The sequence below is a fragment of the Tigriopus californicus genome, chromosome 9 (assembly GCF_007210705.1).
Source record: "Tigriopus californicus strain San Diego chromosome 9, Tcal_SD_v2.1, whole genome shotgun sequence".
NCBI classification, from domain to species: domain Eukaryota; kingdom Metazoa; phylum Arthropoda; class Copepoda; order Harpacticoida; family Harpacticidae; genus Tigriopus; species Tigriopus californicus.
This window is the reverse complement of record NC_081448.1, coordinates 12,662,545-12,681,305: the sequence shown is the minus strand read 5'-3', so window position 1 is coordinate 12,681,305 and position 18,761 is coordinate 12,662,545. Positions and strand designations below refer to the sequence as shown.

The 18,761-nt window shown below is 42.6% G+C and overlaps 3 protein-coding genes across 4 annotated transcripts; 1 reads left to right on the top strand and 2 right to left on the bottom strand.

The window, feature by feature from the left end:
• Window positions 1–232: 232 nt before the first annotated feature.
• Window positions 233–2,487, bottom strand: LOC131887094 (integumentary mucin C.1-like). Its single transcript, XM_059235598.1, has 3 exons — window positions 1,666–2,487; window positions 1,285–1,580; window positions 233–905 (listed from the first exon to the last, which is right to left on the bottom strand). Exons 1-3 carry the CDS (start codon window positions 1,763–1,765, stop codon window positions 546–548), a joined length of 756 nt encoding a protein of 251 aa, XP_059091581.1. The 5' UTR covers window positions 1,766–2,487; the 3' UTR covers window positions 233–545.
• Window positions 2,488–4,161: 1,674 nt separating this feature from the next.
• Window positions 4,162–6,685, bottom strand: LOC131887090 (lactosylceramide 4-alpha-galactosyltransferase-like). Of its 2 annotated transcripts, XM_059235591.1 has the most exons (4): window positions 6,576–6,685; window positions 5,844–6,000; window positions 5,568–5,788; window positions 4,162–5,360 (listed from the first exon to the last, which is right to left on the bottom strand). In XM_059235591.1, exons 2-4 carry the CDS (start codon window positions 5,946–5,948, stop codon window positions 4,706–4,708), a joined length of 981 nt encoding a protein of 326 aa, XP_059091574.1. In that variant the 5' UTR covers window positions 5,949–6,000; window positions 6,576–6,685; the 3' UTR covers window positions 4,162–4,705. The 2 variants fall into 2 exon arrangements, with proteins under 2 accessions (XP_059091574.1, XP_059091573.1); XM_059235590.1 differs by lacking the exon at window positions 6,576–6,685 and having other exon boundaries at window positions 5,844–6,236.
• On the top strand, window positions 6,265–10,444 carry LOC131887093 (lactosylceramide 4-alpha-galactosyltransferase-like). The gene is made up of 2 exons (XM_059235597.1): window positions 6,265–6,865; window positions 9,258–10,444. The coding sequence occupies exons 1-2, from the start codon at window positions 6,265–6,267 to the stop codon at window positions 9,665–9,667; spliced, it is 1,011 nt and encodes a 336-aa protein (XP_059091580.1). The 3' UTR covers window positions 9,668–10,444.
• The last annotated feature ends 8,317 nt before the right edge of the window (window positions 10,445–18,761 follow it).

Genomic DNA, 18,761 nt, shown 5'->3' with positions numbered 1-18,761 from the left:
CACGAGGTGCAAATCATGTCCCCGGGGTATCTTTTTAATTGACTCGATATCAAGATTTGAGCACATGTAATTGCTATAGTTGAAAACGGACCATAACAATTATCGTTTGATTAGTGCATACATATCCTTTTTGTGATCATTTTGGGAGAACCTGTTCTAACCACCAGACGTGGTCAAAGTGAGTTGGGAAAGTCATTGAGTTGAGTGGAGGCCACAATGGTTGCTGAATCGAATAGATTGATACGAGTTAAGAATGATGGTGTTTTATCATGGGCTCAAAACTACGATGTCGTACTTGTGTACACATCCTTATTGCTCTTTTTCTAAATGAACTTTTTCGTTAGTAGTCAACTCAACCAAATGAGAAAAGACATGAAGGATCTACCCTGTCATTGGAGTTTTCTTATTTACAAAGTTCTTAGGCGATTCTTACTAGAAGGTTCAAACAATTCCGAAGAATAGGAAATGGCTTGCCGGATTCCACGAAAAAAGGGCAAGCCCCACCTAAAGTGCTTTATCATATTTATTATTGGTCAAAATAGGGATCAATGAGGGAAAATGCAGATCTTGCAAAATCTGCTTTTGATTTCGTCAATGATTGGTCCTTCAGTAACATCGTCCTCGTGTTCATAGTAATCCAGACTGTAGTCAAAGGTGTCTTTGAAGCTATTGGAAGGGGCATTGGCGGCACAGCACAGCCTTCCTTGACCGCAATCAGAGTTAGTTGTGCATTGAAAGCTGGTCAACAGACAAAGGTCGGAAATAGTCTTGTCGATTCGATTTTGAGATGGAGAATCCGTCAATGTGGTCAAGGCAAGCTCTTCTTCCAGCTTGGTGCCAAAGTTGAAGAGATGAAGGAAATTGATCTCAGAATAAGGCGGGCAGGTGGGCGGAGGGGTTGTGGTCTAACAGGAGAAAGACTCAACAGATTAGTTTTGCACGAATGAGGTGCATTTTGCAATGGAACGTTTTCCTTCCATGAACGTAATTTTTATGGTCGCAACTCGTTAACTTTTCAATCAAGAGAAGATCCTTTCATGACTCCATGCCAAGTTTTACCCGACCCTCATTGTGTCTGGTGTCTGAATCAAAGCCATGATTTTTTACAATTTCTGTGACCGAGTGGCGCATTGTTTATTCGGGACTAGGTGAAGCGAAACCATTATTGCGGTTCTAATCTAGCCTTCTCTTCGTCAGAAACTTCTTTGAACAAGGATACAGCAATGACGATGGATATTCTAGATAATTTTACACAGATGTCTTTTCATAATGCAGTGAAATTACCTGACTTGACGTTGTTGTTGTTGTTGTCGTTGTCGTGGTTGTAGAATCGGTAGTGGTAGTGGTGGTAGATGTTGTTGTCGTCATGGTTGTTGTTGTGGTTGCTGTTGTTGAAGTGGTGGTTGGTTTGATGGTACTCGATTGTGAGTCAGGGGTGCCAAGAATACCTATCGGCACAATGGGATAAGTGCCCATACCGAGGCTGTCAGAGCCTCCGTTGTCTTGAGGATGAATGGAAGCGCTTCCTTTACAAAACTTGGAATCATATGACAACCAGCAACGCTTGAAATAGAGGAGAGCTGAAAGAAAAGTTGAAAAGTTGGAAAGTTGAATCCGAGGCTGTGTTGTGATCCGTTTGTCAGAACTCTTTTGGCAAGTACTTACAACTCTTCTTCCAACTCCAAAACAAAACCCCATCCGCCGATGGAGTGGCAAACAAAGCAATTAGAGTCACAGAAACCAACACCTGAGTGCTGAGCTTCATCTTGTTGAGGGTGCCAAGAGTGGACAAGTGAGAGAGAGAGAGAGCGAACGTGAGGGTGGTTGCCTCTTCAAAAGCCAAAATCAAACTGGGATGAAGCTGGGATCCTTGCTAGGTCCTTTCCGCTCAAATGCGGCTTCTTTGGAGTTCCCCACTTTCCTTTTGGGTTAGTGGTTTGATTTGACGATACACTTGGTCACAAAAGTACCAGATATGCCAAACCTACCTACAAGTCAGTTATAGTAGGATAGGAATCAACCCCATGTTACTTTACAACAACAACATTTACCTAATGCTTGAAGAATCGAAGGTGTGTAGAAATGTTTTACCATGAAAAATGAATCAGTGGTTGACAACAAAGGCAAAAATCTACTTTGCAAGGAATTTCTGCCAGGTGGTAAAACTGGCTTTTAATGGTTTCTCATGCCTGGACTTGTTGAAGTACTTTTCAATCTATCAAAGATACCATAGATTATTTATTCGATAAAACCCGTCAACACTGGAACCCGCTATCGACGCCTACAGGGCTCAAGCAGCTTGTGTCCAAATGTGAAACATTGCTTAAAATCGAAAATTTTACGCTTACTTTTGAGACCTGTTGTAGATTTTGAGCTGCCGTGGTGTTATCCTCTCATTTTCCCACCCAACCCTTTTCTATGGGGACTTTGCTCGAAATCGAAAAACATACCAAGTGTTACAGTGAGACCATTAAATTATCCATCACTTCATCTTTGTGTTCTTGTCATTATTTGCCCAAATCAATCTTGAAATTTGACCCTTGCTACCTGCCAGACCGATTCCACGAGGGCGTTGTCATCAAGAGAGACATGAATTGTTCCCAATCATCAGCGTCTTAGTCCTATTTTTAAATGCCCAACGAGGGTTTATTCTGGTGTCAGATTCTGCTACAAATACGGAAGAGAAATCATGAGGACAGAAGACACGAGTCTGTCAGAATTTTGTTATTTTCGTGGACCGATTTCGTGTTTCGTGTTTTCCAAGAAGAAAAGAAGTCGTACCGAAGTTCGCGAAGGTCATTGGGTTTCGGGGAAGCAAATGTAATATCCGATTCCACACGTTTTATTGGAAATCAAAATATGCAATACGAATTTTGGACGATGGCCTGGTTTTCCTGGCACTATCCCAAAAGTCAGAGAACGGAATGAGCGAGACAAGGGATTGGGGAAGCAATCTCAGTCATTGGATGAGATGCACTTCCCAATTTCGAGCGACTTGCTCGTAACCAACGAACTAAAACTACTTTCCAACTGGACTCCTTCTCTTCCAAGGCAAATTGGCAACGCTACATAGCTCAAAATTCAGCCGCTTGGTCGGCAGCACTCGTGGCATTCTCGCCATTTCCATCGACCGCATTGTCGAAATTGTATGCGTTTTTTGAGTGGGAATGCTGTTGATCCAACATGGCCATGGGCGAAATGGCATTTGCATCCGCATCCTCCTCTCGACTTGAGCCCGAGGACAGATATCTACGCGACAGAAATTGATAAGCTTCGTGCAGTATTCTGGCATCGTCCCTCTGCTTCTGTTCGGTTACTGGGCCTCCTTTGTCGAGATTGCGGTTCACTCCGAATCGTTTTCCCGAATGGTGGCGCCGCGTTTCGATCTCCTGCATTTTCTTCGTCAAAGCACTGGACAACTCGGTCTTTGGATTGTGACCCGCTGAGGGGTCTAGAACCCGAGAACTGCTGAAGCCCATAATGGCCAAAGCCTTGGATAAGTCCATTTTGGGTTTGGCCACGCTCTGAGCCACGGACTGCCATTGTTGATTGATCGGCTCCTGGGAGGGTGTTAAAACGGGCGAGGAGCTTCTTTCCGTCATGGAGACACTCATTTTAGATGGTAGTACTGCAGTGGTTGAAATGGTTGAAGTGGCGCGGGCAAGGGCTCTCAGAGATTGGAAAGGCCGCTTTGACACTCAGACTTGATTAGCCGCTTTGATTAACAAAAATCCGCAGTTTGTGCATGGTTTTAAGGACCTCCACTTGGTCGGAATGTCGGCCGAACACTGCATCCATCCACATTGATTTCCACGACCCCCATGACGAGGAAAACCATTTGAAAAGGACTTGTGCAAACCTAGCCCAGGGCTCTCTTTCTCTCTCGTTCTACAACTTCCGTTCGCAGTAGTGGTACAGTGGTACAACAACTTCTTCCACAACACGACTTCTCTAACTCGTCTTGCAAGCCTTCGTCCCGTCCTTTCTTGTTTTATGAAAGGTACGAAGGAGAAGACGTGATTATTGCCCATGATCACTCTGTGTCGGGGCCAAACTTCGCGACTGATTTACACTTGTAACATTTTGTCTCAGCCACACTGCATGTAGAGAGAGTTGGCGAATGGATCTGGAATAAAAACTTCTAGTATTGAATGGACTAGGTGGTGGTAGCAAGGATGGTTTGTATTAGGGTCATCAACAGAAAGGATATATAGATATCTCATAAAACCATTCAATGGTGTGTGAGCTTGATTTATATAAAAGAATCAAATAATGACATGAAAGGGTTCATTCTCGCCCCGTGATTCTATGATTGAATTTATGTGTCTAGTGGCAGAAGTTTTTTCCTTCGTCCTTTTGCTGAATGACCATCCACCTTCAAAGACGCTCACAGCGAGTGGGAAAGAGAGGCAGGGGAGGGGGGTCTTCGGGTTTACTGGCAGGCCTTTGGTTGTCCTTGTTTGCTAGGAGCGTGTTTGATTTGCTCCCAGGGCCCTCAGAAGGGCATGACAAGGCCCTCAAAGTTCGACAATGATACACGATTAACGACCAGCTCACAGGATATCCAAGCCCAGGAATGTTCAATGTTCAAAGGCACATGTTGTTAGCCCACAAACGACCGACAAAGAGGGATTGTGCATTCAGTCATAGCACTGAGAGTCACGCATGACCTTGGTCTGGGATTTTTTTGGCCTCTCTCATCGCATTAGAATTGATTTATAGACCCAACACGCAGGTTGATTAGAGGACATGCATCTTGGGCCAAACTGGAGAAGGCCGTGGGCTTACCGGCTGATCCCCATGATGGATAGCTGTCCGTGTATTCTCGCCAGAGCTTCAGTCCATGGCTTTTGTGCTCCTTGAGATTCTGAAGAACCAACTTGGTGCGAGCTGGATCAAAAATTCGCCAGTGCTTATCCTCTTCCACTGGACATAGGACTTCGGAAGTCAGCACTTTCGCGTCACTTTTTGCACCACACTCTTTGAAAAGAAGTTCGGTAATGAATTCCACTGAGCACTTCTTCTTAAGTCGTTGGGTTAGAAGATAGCTACCAGTGGCCTTCGGGTTCGTTGAGTCATGAAAGTGAACCATTTGCTCCATTGCATCCAAGGCCAATGGATGTTTGCTTTTAAGTGTTAAAGGAGTCGACTCTATAAGGTCGTCTTGACATCTTGGTAGGATGTCTCCCATCCAGGATATGGATCGCAAGAGCAACACATCAAAACTCAGAGCTGTTCCGCCAAATTTATTGAGCATGGCGTATGTAAGTGCATTAGTCAGATGATCAGGCATTTGATCGGATTCTTGAAAACCGGACTCGATGAACCATTGTTCCAAATAAATGTTTTGTCTCAGATACCTAAAATGATGAATGTAATACACCTGGATAATTATGCAGTACCCAATTCGTTTAACTTAATATGGGAACATTACATTATTTCGAACAGGGGAGAATATAGCCTGTAACAGATAGTATTCGCTTTAGGCTGCTTCAAAGATACGTACAGAAGAAAACGTTATCGTCAGGAGAATCTAGCTAATTGATCAAAATATGGGTCAGACTTACTTAGACACTTTTATGTAGCGAAAGATGACATTGTTGTAGGAAAGTAGAACTGACAAAGTGTGGCTCTGTATGATATTCGTGATATTTGGCGTTATGAAGAGAACGAAAATGTGCCTGCCAGGATGAAGCTGTGCTGCAGCCTCAACAGTACAAGCTTCCCGGGAATTCAAATCTTGGGCTCCCGAGGATACGAAAAAGAACATATCCCCATTGAGCATCACCTGAAATGAATCCAACACAGTATGGGCATGCTTTCTAAAGAAGGTCTTTTCCTACCTCGTTGGGATCCAGCTCGTCGAAGATCTTGACTTCATCGTCTAATTCATCAAACTCCATATTGTTCTCCTCCGCCTCTTCTTGTGCTTGTGCCAGTTCGTCCATTCGGATTTGAAGTTCGGAATTTAAGGTTGCAAAGTCTGCACCCTCATGTCGACTGTTATAAATCATAGTAGCCATTAAAATCACAATGCAAAGGAATATTATTGCCGTCGTAACTGGTCTTTTAAATTTCCAAGCCATGTTAGCCAATGAGGTCTTTCTCTTTTTGTTGCTGATAAGCCAACTCAGGTTCTTATCAGTTATCGATAAGATCGAGAGCGGGAACGGTTCGTAAATAACACATGTGAATCTCAGGTCTGTTAATGCTTCGTTCACTAGTGTTGACACCCTTCAAACCATTATACACCGCACGTTTTCAATGGGATATCAACTGCGCAAGGCTGTCATCTTAGTGTTGAGTGCAATTTCGGCGCTGTTTCTTATTCAATATCATGTCGTTTTCCACCCACGTGTTGACGCCAATTATCTTCGAGCTCGCAATCGCTCAGTGACTTTCTTTAGCAAATATAACTTGGTCCTCGAACCTATAACTAACAACTTCACACCTAATGGGAACCGCTTCTTTCTCGTGGAGTCCTCTGGCAGGTCAATCCTAACCAGAAGAGAGATCTGCACCATAGAAAGTGTGGCTGCTCATCATCCTGAGCATTCCGTGTATGTCTTACTCACCACTGACTTATTGAGGAGGACTTCAACAGCGCAACATCTCCTTGATATCTACCCTAATATCCGCTTCCGATTCTTGGAATTCGAAACTTTCATAGTGAATTCACCTCTCCGACATCTTTGGGATTCGGGCCAGATTCAACAAAGCTGGTATATGATCTCACATGTCAGCGACATTGTGCGATTCCTTATCTTGTACAAATTTGGAGGTATTTACCTGGATCTCGACCAACTCCTCGTTCGACCGTTACCCGATGTTCCTAATTTCATCGGCAAGGAAAGCCGTTTTGTAGGTATGTTTACTCATTGATCTGATGGTAGAAGTAGGACAAGTGAAGGAACTTAGCTCTCTCATTAGTTACTCTCTCGTATGGAGAAAGAAGCTTTTGAGAGGAAAATGGCATGTTCTTCTACTTGTCTCTAGAAACACACAGAATGTGCATGAAGCCGGTGCTATGGTTAGGTCGAGGTTCATATTGCGTGATTACTTTTCATTTAGGAATCATGTTATTCCCTTGTTATGATTAGGGCGAGCGAAGAATGATTCTTCCCCACCTGGTGGGTAGTAGCTAACCATTAGATAAAGATTGCTCAGTATACGTAAATTTCCCACAAATAGATCTCATATGCACCTGCTCTTTATCATGGATCCTTGGAGGAACTAGAGATAAATGATGTAGGATTATGAGAGCTTAGTAAAGCGCAGCAAGGTCATTCATTTTTTCCAGCATAAATCGACATCCTTTGAAAAATCAAATTCAAGACAATTCTAAACATTGGTGACGCAATGTTTCCCATGCTGATTCATACCAAATAACATTATGTTTCTAAAACCAAATCCAAAATGTAGCTATGAAAATCACAAATCACTGCTGTTAATCACAATTCTTGTTGCTGGATGAATTTGCTTGGAGCATAAGATAAAGCATTTACCAATAAAACGTAAGTTTTTCAGAGCATAAAAATTGATGGGTTTTTCTTTGCAATCATCAGTCAGTTGCTTCTATTTTTCTATAGAAAGGGATGATCAAGTTTGAACAACGTCAAAAATTGTTGAATCAGAACTGTTATAACTGGGCCCTTAGGTATATATTTCTGATGTACACAAACCAAAGGATCATTATGAAAAAGTTAAGGTGTTTTGAGTTTAACCTCTTTATGCGTACATGATGTGATGTCCTAGGTAACTGTTATTTGTGGACTTCCTTATCTCAATGGGGAGTGACATTTCCACCACCTCAAAATATGAAACTTTGGATTATTGCCTAACTTTATATTCATATGACATCTGATCCACCAAAGAATTCGAGGTATTTGATCTGGCTAGCCAATTCAATGTAGGGTTGATCAGAAATTTAGTCAAGTCTGACTTGAAAACTGCTACAGGGTCTCACCTATGTAGTCATGTGCTACAAATATTAGAGGGAAGCCAATTAAACAATGAAAGGAGCCCGAGAAAGAAGAGATGTGGACTTCATTGTTCGAACTAGCCTGGATTCTCGAGGACTTGAAGGTGCTCTCAAAACGCACCTTAAGCTTCTACGGTCATTAGAATAGACCCTAAATCCTGGGTTGGGACAAAGCTCATGGAATCTTTTGAAGACGTACAGTATCAGATATCTTTCATAGCTTTTCAGATTACCGTAAAGTCCCCATCTTTCTAGTCTCTCCCAGTACGAGAGCTCTCTCATTGTATCAATGTTCCCAATGAAACATCTATGGACAGGTTTAAACCTTCAGTTTAATGAGATTGAGCTCAAAGGGGCGAGGCACACCCAAGAAGTGATTGAACAATCAATGTGAACTATCTCTGGGCCGAAACGTCAAATATATCCAACTACACGTTTGAAAAGCCTTACCCATCTTTAACTAGATATATTCTGCAAACTTTCCATCATCTTGGAGGAAAACCAATGAAACATTCATGGACGAAACCTGCTGAATATTTTAACTCCCCTTGTCCACGTGTGGAGTGCTTAATGGCGTTTAACCCTATGTTGATTAGTGGAATTTCATTACGTTCAAGGTCATATAACTCTCAGCAATCATAAGTAGATTTGATCTAGAACATCAAGCAGACTACTGGCATTTTCGACCCTAAAAACAAATTTTAGATTATTAGCTTAAAAAAGACACAATCATTACCATTAAACCTTTCTAATGGGACAATTATTGTTGGCCTCCGCTGAGACAAAAGCTCTATTTAGACCTCCCTTCTCATCCAACGCCTTCTTCATGGCATAGGCAGTGGTTCTGGAAACGTCGACGATACCTAAAATTCAGACTCCAGCGTTGGGCAAATCAGAAATTTGATGCTTCCTGGCCAATTCAGACTCCATTTTCGATTTTATTAAAAATATTTCCCAATGGTGTAGATAGGTGAGTTTTTTTCCCTTTCCCGACAAAAGAAACCGCAGATCTCTAGCTATCTTAGAAAGCGGGAAATTAAAATTCTACTAAATGTTCAGATATTGCTCACGCACCCTGTACATTATCAAAGTCAATATAGGCTACCTCAACAGAGTAACTGACTTTACACAGAAATTGGGGACAAATAGATTGGTTTAGAATTGCCTAAAAAGGAATTTGTCTGACAAGAATATAACACAAAATACCAATTACCAAATGTATGTCACCTTACAACTCTACTTAAAAACCTTAAAGTTATATCTATTCAAATTTTAGGGGTTGGAGTCATGCGATTTCGAGTGAAACATCCGATTCTTGGCAAGTTCGTTGATAAACTTGGAACATCGTTTCAAGGTCAAGAATGGAATGCAAATGGTCCGGCTTTGGCGACATCTGTTCTGGAAGACCATTGCACCTCTTTTGAAGATAACGTATGCGAAGACATCAGTATTTTTCCCGCAAGTGCATTTTATCCCATCCATTGGACGAATTGGAAACGATATTTCGCACCGGAAGAGACCGATACTGTTTTGGAGGAACTAACCAGTGACACTTTCAGTATTCACTTATGGGGTAAACAGAGCTCGGATCAACCTTTGGGAGGACGAAATGCATACGCAACTTTGGCGGAAAAGCATTGTCCTGTCACATTTTCAGAAGTAAAACATCAGTTCAAAATGTCTTGAAAAAAAAATACCATATCATAATACCGACCTTCTAAGAACAATCACGCGAGCCCAGTACACATGCTAAAGAAACCAAGCGGCGAATTGTGTCCATCCGGAGATTATACAAACATCTGATGTTTATCCTCTTCGCCATCTTCATGATGTCGGTTATAATCTCCATGGGACTGATGTGATATTGCCAATCTGCTTGAAATGCGTATAAAAATAACCTCCCTTTAATTGAAGAGATCTACTTTTTTATTTTCTTGCTTTAATTCGAAAAGTGGCTCAGAGTTACTATGACCAAGAGCAGGCCAATTTGGCGGGAAGCTCGTTTGCTTGCAGCCCATATTTCTAGAAGTCCGTGTATTAACAAACATCTTCGAGCATATTGTAGATCTAAATTTAAAAATAGACAAAACAGCCTCTTAAATATCAAACACCTACCACAGTTTATAGCATTAATAAGCTCCACGTTGCCTCCAAGGAACTCTCCACGTCTGGCCTATCTTGAACAAAGGTTGGGCTCCAGAGGTTTCTGGTCGAAATTGGTTTGGCCCCCAAACAGTCCCAACCTGAATTCCCTGTATTTCTACTCGTACATCTGGGGGCATCCACAGCAAAGTGTGTAAGCTGAAGTAGGTGAGACTTGGGCCACCATGGACAGTAATTAAGAAAAGAAGATTTTTGGCTACTTTGTCCTCAGACTCAAGCTCTGTGTGACCGTCCAAGGGTGGTGTATTTGAGAAATATGATTCTATGATATACGCCTTTCCACTTCAATTTTATGCGCTAAGCTCTCCGACTCACTGTAAATGCTCATTAAGTCCATTAAAATCAATATATACATGATAATATGGCGCACCCGTTAGAATTTCAAAAGTTCACTAAGGAAGATCGTAAGACCAAGGTGACAAAGCCTTTCTAAGTAAGAACTAGTAATTCCAACTATAAAGGAATGTATTATTCAACATGGCCATCTTGGGTAAAAATGACGGCCTCTAGACGAGGCCTAAAGTTGGCACACACCGTCTTAATGTAGTCTGCAGACATGTTAGAGGCGGGTGGATAACGGCCTTCAAACTAGCCACTGATGAGTGAGATTTCTTGTTTGTAACTCCCTCGACTTGAGTCTAGANCCTCAGACTCAAGCTCTGTGTGGCCGTCCAAGGGTGGTGTATTTGAGAAATATGATTCTATGATATACGCCTTTCAACTTCAATTTTATGCGCTAAGCTCTCCGACTCACTGTAAATGTTCATTAAGTCCATTAAAATCAATATGTACATGATAATATGGCGCACCCGTTAGAATTTCAAAAGTTCACTAAGGAAGATCGTAAGACCTAGGTGACAAAGCCTTTCTCAGTAAGAACTAGTAATTCCAACTATAAAGGAATGTATTATTCAATATGGCCATCTTGGGTAAAAATGACGGCCTCCAGACGAGGCCGAAAGTTGGCACATACCGTCTTAAGGTAGTCTGCAGACATGTTAGAGGCGGGTGGATAACGGCCTTCAAACTAGCCACTGATGAGTGAGATTTCTTGTTTGTAACTCCCTCGACTTGAATCTAGATGTTGAAGTCCACTGGAGTCAAGTCAGGGGGCTCTAGGTGGACACATAGCTTAGGGCCAAATGATTAAAAATTCGCCTCCAACCAAGCTTGTGTCCCCATGGTTTATGGCCCACCGTCTTGTAGAAATGAGAAAGGTGTTCTCCCAAACTCTCATTCAATCGGAGGATCGACATGAGTCTCCAAAAGCCATGTCTTTTTCTTTGCTAAGCATTAATTTGTTTTGAATGCGAACTTAATGTGGTCGTGATTCCAGATGGAATGGTTTTTTTTTTTGCTTTCGGGTATGTTTTGGCATCTTTTAAGAGCTATTCTGGCATGTTCGGTGCCCAGGGACCCGGCAGCACTTGTCTGGAACGTCATTGAGCTTCGGGGTGGTGATGTAGCGGTCTATTTGGATGTTGGACACTCTATCCACTTGGCATTTTTTTCCAACTGAATAGATAATTACGGGCAGGGCATGCTTCATCACCGATTAAAAAGCCTTGGATCTTTCAAGTCTTTTGGCCTTTGTATTATTGTCCACGAGATCTATCTTTTCTCCTGGCTCTTGATTTGGATTCCAGGTCAATTTTGACAACCCTCCGGACTGCATGGACATTCATGTCTCGGGCCATTCCCCAGATGGTACTCTCAGGCTTACTCGTGATGCATCCTTTCACAGTCTTGATCATGGCCTTGGTCCTGAGGGATCGCTTTCTTCCTGAGCCAGACTGTCGGTCTACTGTTCCTCGTTTTCTATGTCGCAAGCTGCCTGGCAGCTCATTCCCAGGTCGTTTGTTATAGAGGTCGTGGTTTTCTGGCACTCAAGGACTAATTTCCGTTTGTCCTCCATGACGCAAGTAACACCGAGAGAGCCAAAATTCCTAACCAAAGTAACAGTGGATTACTTAGGACTTCAAAAAATGAACAGGTTGTTGGCAGAAACGGATTTGACCTTGGGCAGAGGTGTGAAAATTTGCCAAGCAGAGGAGGACGTGTCATCATCCCAAAGAAACCTTCTTCCAAAAAGCTTCCAAGAGAAATAGTGTTCTTCCACATAAAAAAGGAGAAACGCCAATCGAACAGTACGGGACCATGTAATCGATTTTTAAATAAATGTCTGAGTTTTGGCCGTAGAAATCATGAATCGAAATTGGCTGCTCTACCCGTGATAAAACTTTTCACAATGTGGAAGAGTGGGCCAACTCCTTGAAACTAGTTCGTGGAAGAAACTCACTGGCCAAAACCATGAGCTCGATCCAACTGGCCCAAATTCAATCCAGAGAGAACATACAATTGGAAATCAAAACTCAGAAAGGCGATTGGCATACCCCTCCGTGGATTGCCAATAAGGGGAGTGATATTGATGCGATGGACACGAAGACATGTGTAAATATGGGTTGAGATCTGAACAACCTTCAAAAGGAAATCGATGTTATCCGCAATGCCTCAGGAGTAAAAACGCTTAATATTGAAACTTGTCCTATTATGATTCGGAATGAAGTGTCCCATCACTCGTCAACACTTAGTATTTAAAGATATTCAAGGGTGTTATCTGTCCAAAGCGACCTTGCGTGGTTTTAACACTAAGCCAAGAGCTTAATCAGAGCAATGAAAATGGGGAAAAGCAGAGGTCCTAAAATGGACCCCTGTGAAACATCTGACTTGATATCATGCCTGTCACTAACGGTGCCCTCGACGATAACCGATTGATTTCTAAAAGGGTTACTTCGGGCAATGGGGCCCTGCCAACCCAATACGCCAAGAGAGAGAGAGTGTCCTCAGTCTTGTTCCTCATCTTCCTAAGAAACAGCAGGCCTTCCTCCGACTACCGTGCGACACATCCGAGAGGGGCTCGTCCTCATCACAAAATACTGACGACTCTTTGGAAGGAAATTGATTGGAAAGGGCTTGGCATTGAAATGATTTCGAAAGGCTGCCATACCCTTGATCCTTTGACAATCGACGGGCACGGGTCTCGATCCTCAGTCGTAGCGGTGACTAACTGAAACTGGGTGGGGGGAACTCATTTACCGGATAGTCTTGCTTGTCGGACGCTTCGTCTGAAGATGAGGCAGAATTCTTCGGAGGGGCTCCGGCTGGGTTGGTCCTATGTTCGTCAAGAAGGCTGGACGAACGCTGAGGGCGAATTCCGCATTACTGTGGGGAGACGGGTCCCATCACAGATCCCAAATGCAGGGTGTTACAGGAATCAAATGCTCCTTTCGGAAGACGTCGGACTGAACAGCCTTGGAAGATGGACCCACTTTTGTTCGTCCGTACTTAGGTCAGTGCTCCCATATCTGGCGTGTTCCCTCCAATTTTTAACACTTTTTCTCACCGATCATCTGGTAGTACTGACTTAGGTGGCAGAGTGGCCTAAGAAGCTCGATTTCAAGGCCAAACATGATTTTAGAAAAGCACCAAATAAACTTGGCTTCATCATGGCATTCCTTCGTCTGCGCTTGTGCCTCTACAATATGTTGTGGGATACCGCACATACAAGCTTGACACAATGAATAGCCGTCGAGGAGACATCTTTATTCTTGTTTGACAGAATGTAACGACCTGCGAAATTATCTCGGATGATCCTGGGACCTGCCGTGTAAGGTTGGGAACACCAACGTGTATTGCTTTTATCTAACCCCGAATGCTACACTGGATGACCGACTATTTAGCTAGTTTCCGTCGTCATCTCCTGCACGCTCCTCTTCGGAGATTTCAACCACCCTCATACTGACTGCATCACTTTGCAAGGACGATCTTTTGATGATAACTTTATCTTGGATGCTCTCGCTGATGGATTCTTAAGCCAATTTTTTGTGCACTCCAACACATATCGAAGGAATATTTTGGACATCCTACTCTCATGGTGTCATATGTACGGACTAGGGGGGATCTAGCTATCTGTGACCATTATGCTTTGGAATGCAAGTTCAGTGCTTGTGCGACTTGGGTAAACTCTGTCGAGATGGTACCGGTTTATTCTAAGGGCAATTGTGAACCATTCAGAGCCTTTTCAGCCGCAACCTCATGGCTTAATGCCCTTGCCACCGTATCTACGACGGAAGCTTTTGTAAAATCAATCCATATTTTCGTCCATATTCCATGTTCATACCCCCTCGGCCTTGATGGGTCAAAAACTAAACTTCAGTTTGGTTGGCGGAGGGCCCTATTTGAAAAATCCGTCAGAGAAAGAGGCTTTGGTTGAAGTATCAGGAGACTCTGAAGCTTTCAAAAGCAAAGTCCAGAGATGTGGGCGAGAGGCGAGGCTCATATTCGAAAGAAAACTACTTTCCTCACAAATGAATGTCCGCTCCTTTCATTCGTACGTCCGTGATGTAAGACGGGGAGCCAGGACCATGGAAGTTATTGAAGACAATCAAAGCTTCCTTTACCAAAAGCTACTATTATTGTAAATATTTTAAATAACTACTTCTCATCAGTCTTCAATAGTACTGACCCTACAAGTGCTATGCATGATGTTCACGACGATGTGAATATGACCCATTTGTCGAACATCGTGTTCTATACATCTGATGTGCTGTCCAAGCTCAACAAACTTAAGTCTTCGTATGCACTTGCTCCCGATGGGGTTTTCACCTATATTTTGAGAAAACTGGCGTCTTCTCTAGCTACTCCTCTTGCAATCTTGTTCAATTTGTGACTACAATAGTGATGCCTTCCCGATGATGGGTTGCTCGGGAACGTATGTTCAAAACACAAAGGAGGCGGCGACTCCAGAAAAAGCCCAAATTATTGACCAGTGTCCGTCACATCGGTATTATACAAGATCATGGAAAGTATCTTTAAAAACAACATGATTAAATTTCTTGACGATCAAAAGGTTATATTTTCCGTTCAAAACGGTTTTTGTTCCGGTTTTCCCCCCACTACAAGTGCAATAGTTTTTCATGATTTTTTTTAACCCATTGAAAAGAAGTGGCCAATGGAAGTTGTATTATGGACTTCGCCAAAACCTTCGACAAAGTTGACCACTCCCTGCTAAATCAAAAAACTCAAACTGGCGGGGATTGGTAGGAAAGTAATACGATGGATCCGAGCATGGCCCACAATTAGGCGTCAAAGGATCGTGCTGAACGGTCATTCATCGGACTGGAAGGCAATGACTTTTGGCGTGCCCCAAGGTGGTGTCCTTGGTCCTCTGTTATTTCTTATCTTCATCAACCATCTGACCTCTACATGGGTCTTTATTAATGGCATTTGCAGAAGACGTGAACATCTTCCGCCATATCAAGAGGCCCTTGTATTGAGTCCACCAACAGGCCGATTTGAATGTCGCTAGCGAATGGGTTGATCGAAACCAAATGAATCTTAATGTCTCTAAATGTATGGTTTAAGGCGTTGTTAGAAAAGCCCTCGAACCACGGTACAAGATAACGGAAAGCTCTCCTAGCAGACAGCCTTGTCATGTCAACCCAGGGGTTATGTACGTACAACGAAAGGGTCAACATTAGTGGTCACTGTATTGGAATCACGTCAAAAGCCAGCAAAATTATGAGCATGATAAAGAGGCATTTTATGTCGAGGGACTCTGATGCATTCATGAAGTTGCTCAAAGATATGTACAACCACTACTCGAGTTCGCTTCCTAAGTATGGAACCCTCCTAACAGAGAGGAGATTGATCGTATAGCTAGAGAAGGTGCAAAGAAGAGCCACCAAGTTTGTAAATATTTTGTGACACATTTCTATCCCATTTCTTATTTCGTGCAAGCGAATTGTATCTATTTTATTCATTTGACCTGCTGAAAAGACGAAAGTCGCAGTAAATAATATAATTATTCGCACAGACTATCTCCACTCTCTCTTCAGAAACTAGAAGAGAGATATATTATGCTCGAGGCTATTAAAAATCTCAACTCTTGGGGATGCCCCACCGTTCTTTGCTCACACAGAACCAGATCGGATAAGGACCCGGAAACTAAAAAACGAGCCACTTTTGGAACCATTGGTCAAATCTCGATTACTTTACCATTCACTTTGTGTGAGTTCTGCTTGTGTATGCCAGTATCCTTGAGACATTCTCCGACAATGAGAGCGTTTAAGAAAAACTTATTATACAAGCCAATGTTCCAAATTCTCAACACCCTTTTAAATTCCATTTGCTGTTCTGCACCCTCTACCTAACCACTTCTCCGTTATCACCAATTTGATGTTTGAGTGGTTTACAAAAAAACATTTTTTTCGTTGAAAATGTATTCAACTCTGGCAGGCTTCAAACTAGTCCTTTCAAACATCAAACTAGTATTTCAGGCAAACCTTTTAATTGTAACGGCCGTAGAGGCTTGCCGTGCGTTTTGAGAGCATCTTCAAGCTCTAGAGAATTCAGGCTATTTAGACTTAGGGCCCCGTATTTAGAAGAGTACGACAATGAGGTCAGCGTACGATAACGATTGAATGGTGGACCTTCAATTCCGTTCCAAAACTAAATACATTTAAATAAAAGTATGTGGTTCTACGAGTAATATATAGCTTTAGTTGCCCTTCACGTAATTTGAACGTTTCAAACACCACCTTTTTTGGGTTTGGCTTTTCACGGGCTTTCCTAACCGCTGCAGGGAATGTAATCCCCAGTACTATTAAAATGAAAGGTTATAATTCGCCTATTTATTACCTTTCAATCTTTATATGATATTTGGTCTACCAACGAGTTCGAGTTGGCAGCCCGAGCTAGCCATTGAATGTAGGGTTGATCTGGAATGCTATCTAAAAATTTGTCCAAGTCTGACTTGAAAGATGCAACCGGATCAACAAGGCCTACGTATTCCCTACGAATATTAGAGGGAAGCAAATTGAACAATGAAGGAGCCCGAGAAAGGAGAGAGTTGGACTTCATTGTTTAAATAGCCTGGATTCTCGAGGGCTTTAAGGTGCTCTCAAAACGCACATTAAGCCCCTACGGTCACTAGAATTGACCCTAAACCCTGGGTTGGGACAAAGCTCATGGATACTTTTGAAGACGTACAGTATCAGATACTGTTCGTACCTTCTCTGAACACTGTACAGTGCCAACTTTTTTAGCCTCTCCCAATATGAGAGCTCTCTCAATCCTGTGATGTTCCTTGTGAAACATCTTTGGACTTGTTCGACCTTTTGCAAACCTGCTGAACTCATTGGAGCCCAAATGGGTGAAGCATATTCAAGATGTGGCTGGACAATCAACTGGTACAGAGTTGGCATTTTGATGCTATCTCTGGACTTAAACGTGCGATATATCCAACCACACATTTGAAAAACCTTACCCACCTTCAACTGGATACGCTCATCGAACTTTCCATCATTTTGGAGGACTACACCTAGATCTTTCATAGATGACACCTGCTCAATATCTTTAACTCCATTATCTATGAGTGGAGTATTTAAAGGAGTTGACCCAATTGTCATTGAGCGGAATTTCATTCCGTTCAGGGCCATATTACTCTTAGTTACCGAAGAGCAGGTTCGATCTAAGTCCTTTGCAGGGCTACTGGAAGCTTGGCCATTCCTACCAGAAACTAACTTTGTATCGTCAGCATAAGAAGAGAAACTGGCAGTAATAATAAGCTTTTGAAGCGTGGCAACGAATATTATAAAAAGGAGGGAACCTAAGATCGAACCCTAGGGAACACCTGACTTGACATCATGTATGTCACTAAGGGATCACTCTACCTTAACAATTTGCTTCCTATAATGAATGAAGCTTCTTATCCAATTGAGAACCTTGGCTAGGATCCCAATGTCATGAAGTCTATTAAATAAAAGGCCATGATCTACTTTATCAAAGGCCTTGGCAAAATGCAGATAGACTCGTCAACATCAACTGACTCGTGCCTTTCCAGTCCTTCAATAACCTGCTCAATATGTTCAATCAGTTGGGTAACCGTTGTAAAATGTGCTCGGAACCCTTGCTAGCTAGGAGGAAGGACTTCATGAATATCAAGAAATGCAACAAGTTCGAACTTCATGATCTTCTCAAACACCTTTGCAATATTCGAAGTGAGAGAAATCGGCCTATAATTACTGGGGAGCGACTTATCTCCCCCTTTAAAAATTGGAACAACATGAGCTCCTTTGTGAAGATGGAAACTTGCCCTGATCTAGGATGCAACGCATCAAGTACGAGAAAACAGGAGCAAAAACCAGTGAGCATTTCATCAGAAACTGAGATGTCACACCATCAGAACCAGGAGAGCTCGAAAGCCTCAAGTCCCTGATGGCCTATAAAAGAATCTTGATCTGTGACTACAAGATCATCTAAACGCTCAACTTAACTAACCTTGTCAATCTCATCTTCAGAGCAATGAGGTTGAAAAGACACTGGAGAACTGATCTCCAAGCACGTCAGCCACAGTCTCTACATTGCTAATGGCTTCCCCATCAACCTCAAAAGGCCCAACAGAGTGTTTCATTTTTCTCTTAGAGTTCGCATAAGAGAAAAATGCCTTCGGATTCGACCTGACCTCCTGAACCACCTTACTCTCAGTTTGTAACTGGTCATATTCGATGGAGGCCTTAATCTTACCCTGAACTACCTCCAACTTTTTTTGGAGACT

Excerpts from the sequence above, each read along its gene's own strand:
- LOC131887094 (XM_059235598.1), bottom strand. The coding sequence starts at position 1,765 with ATGAAGCTCAGCACTCAGGTGTTGGTTTCTGTGACTCTAATTGCTTTG. Across the intron at positions 1,581-1,665 it reads TTGGAGTTGGAAGAAGAGTT|CTCTCCTCTATTTCAAGCGT; the intron begins GTAAGTACTTGC and ends CTTTTCTTTCAG. Across the intron at positions 906-1,284 it reads CAACAACAACGTCAAGTCAG|ACCACAACCCCTCCGCCCAC; the intron begins GTAATTTCACTG and ends TTCTCCTGTTAG.
- LOC131887093 (XM_059235597.1), top strand. The coding sequence starts at position 6,265 with ATGGGATATCAACTGCGCAAGGCTGTCATCTTAGTGTTGAGTGCAATT. Across the intron at positions 6,866-9,257 it reads CAAGGAAAGCCGTTTTGTAG|GGGTTGGAGTCATGCGATTT; the intron begins GTATGTTTACTC and ends TTCAAATTTTAG.
- LOC131887090 (XM_059235590.1), bottom strand. The coding sequence starts at position 6,086 with ATGGCTTGGAAATTTAAAAGACCAGTTACGACGGCAATAATATTCCTT. Across the intron at positions 5,789-5,843 it reads ACGAGCTGGATCCCAACGAG|GTGATGCTCAATGGGGATAT; the intron begins GTAGGAAAAGAC and ends GATTCATTTCAG. Across the intron at positions 5,361-5,567 it reads CGCTACATAAAAGTGTCTAA|GTATCTGAGACAAAACATTT; the intron begins GTAAGTCTGACC and ends TCATCATTTTAG.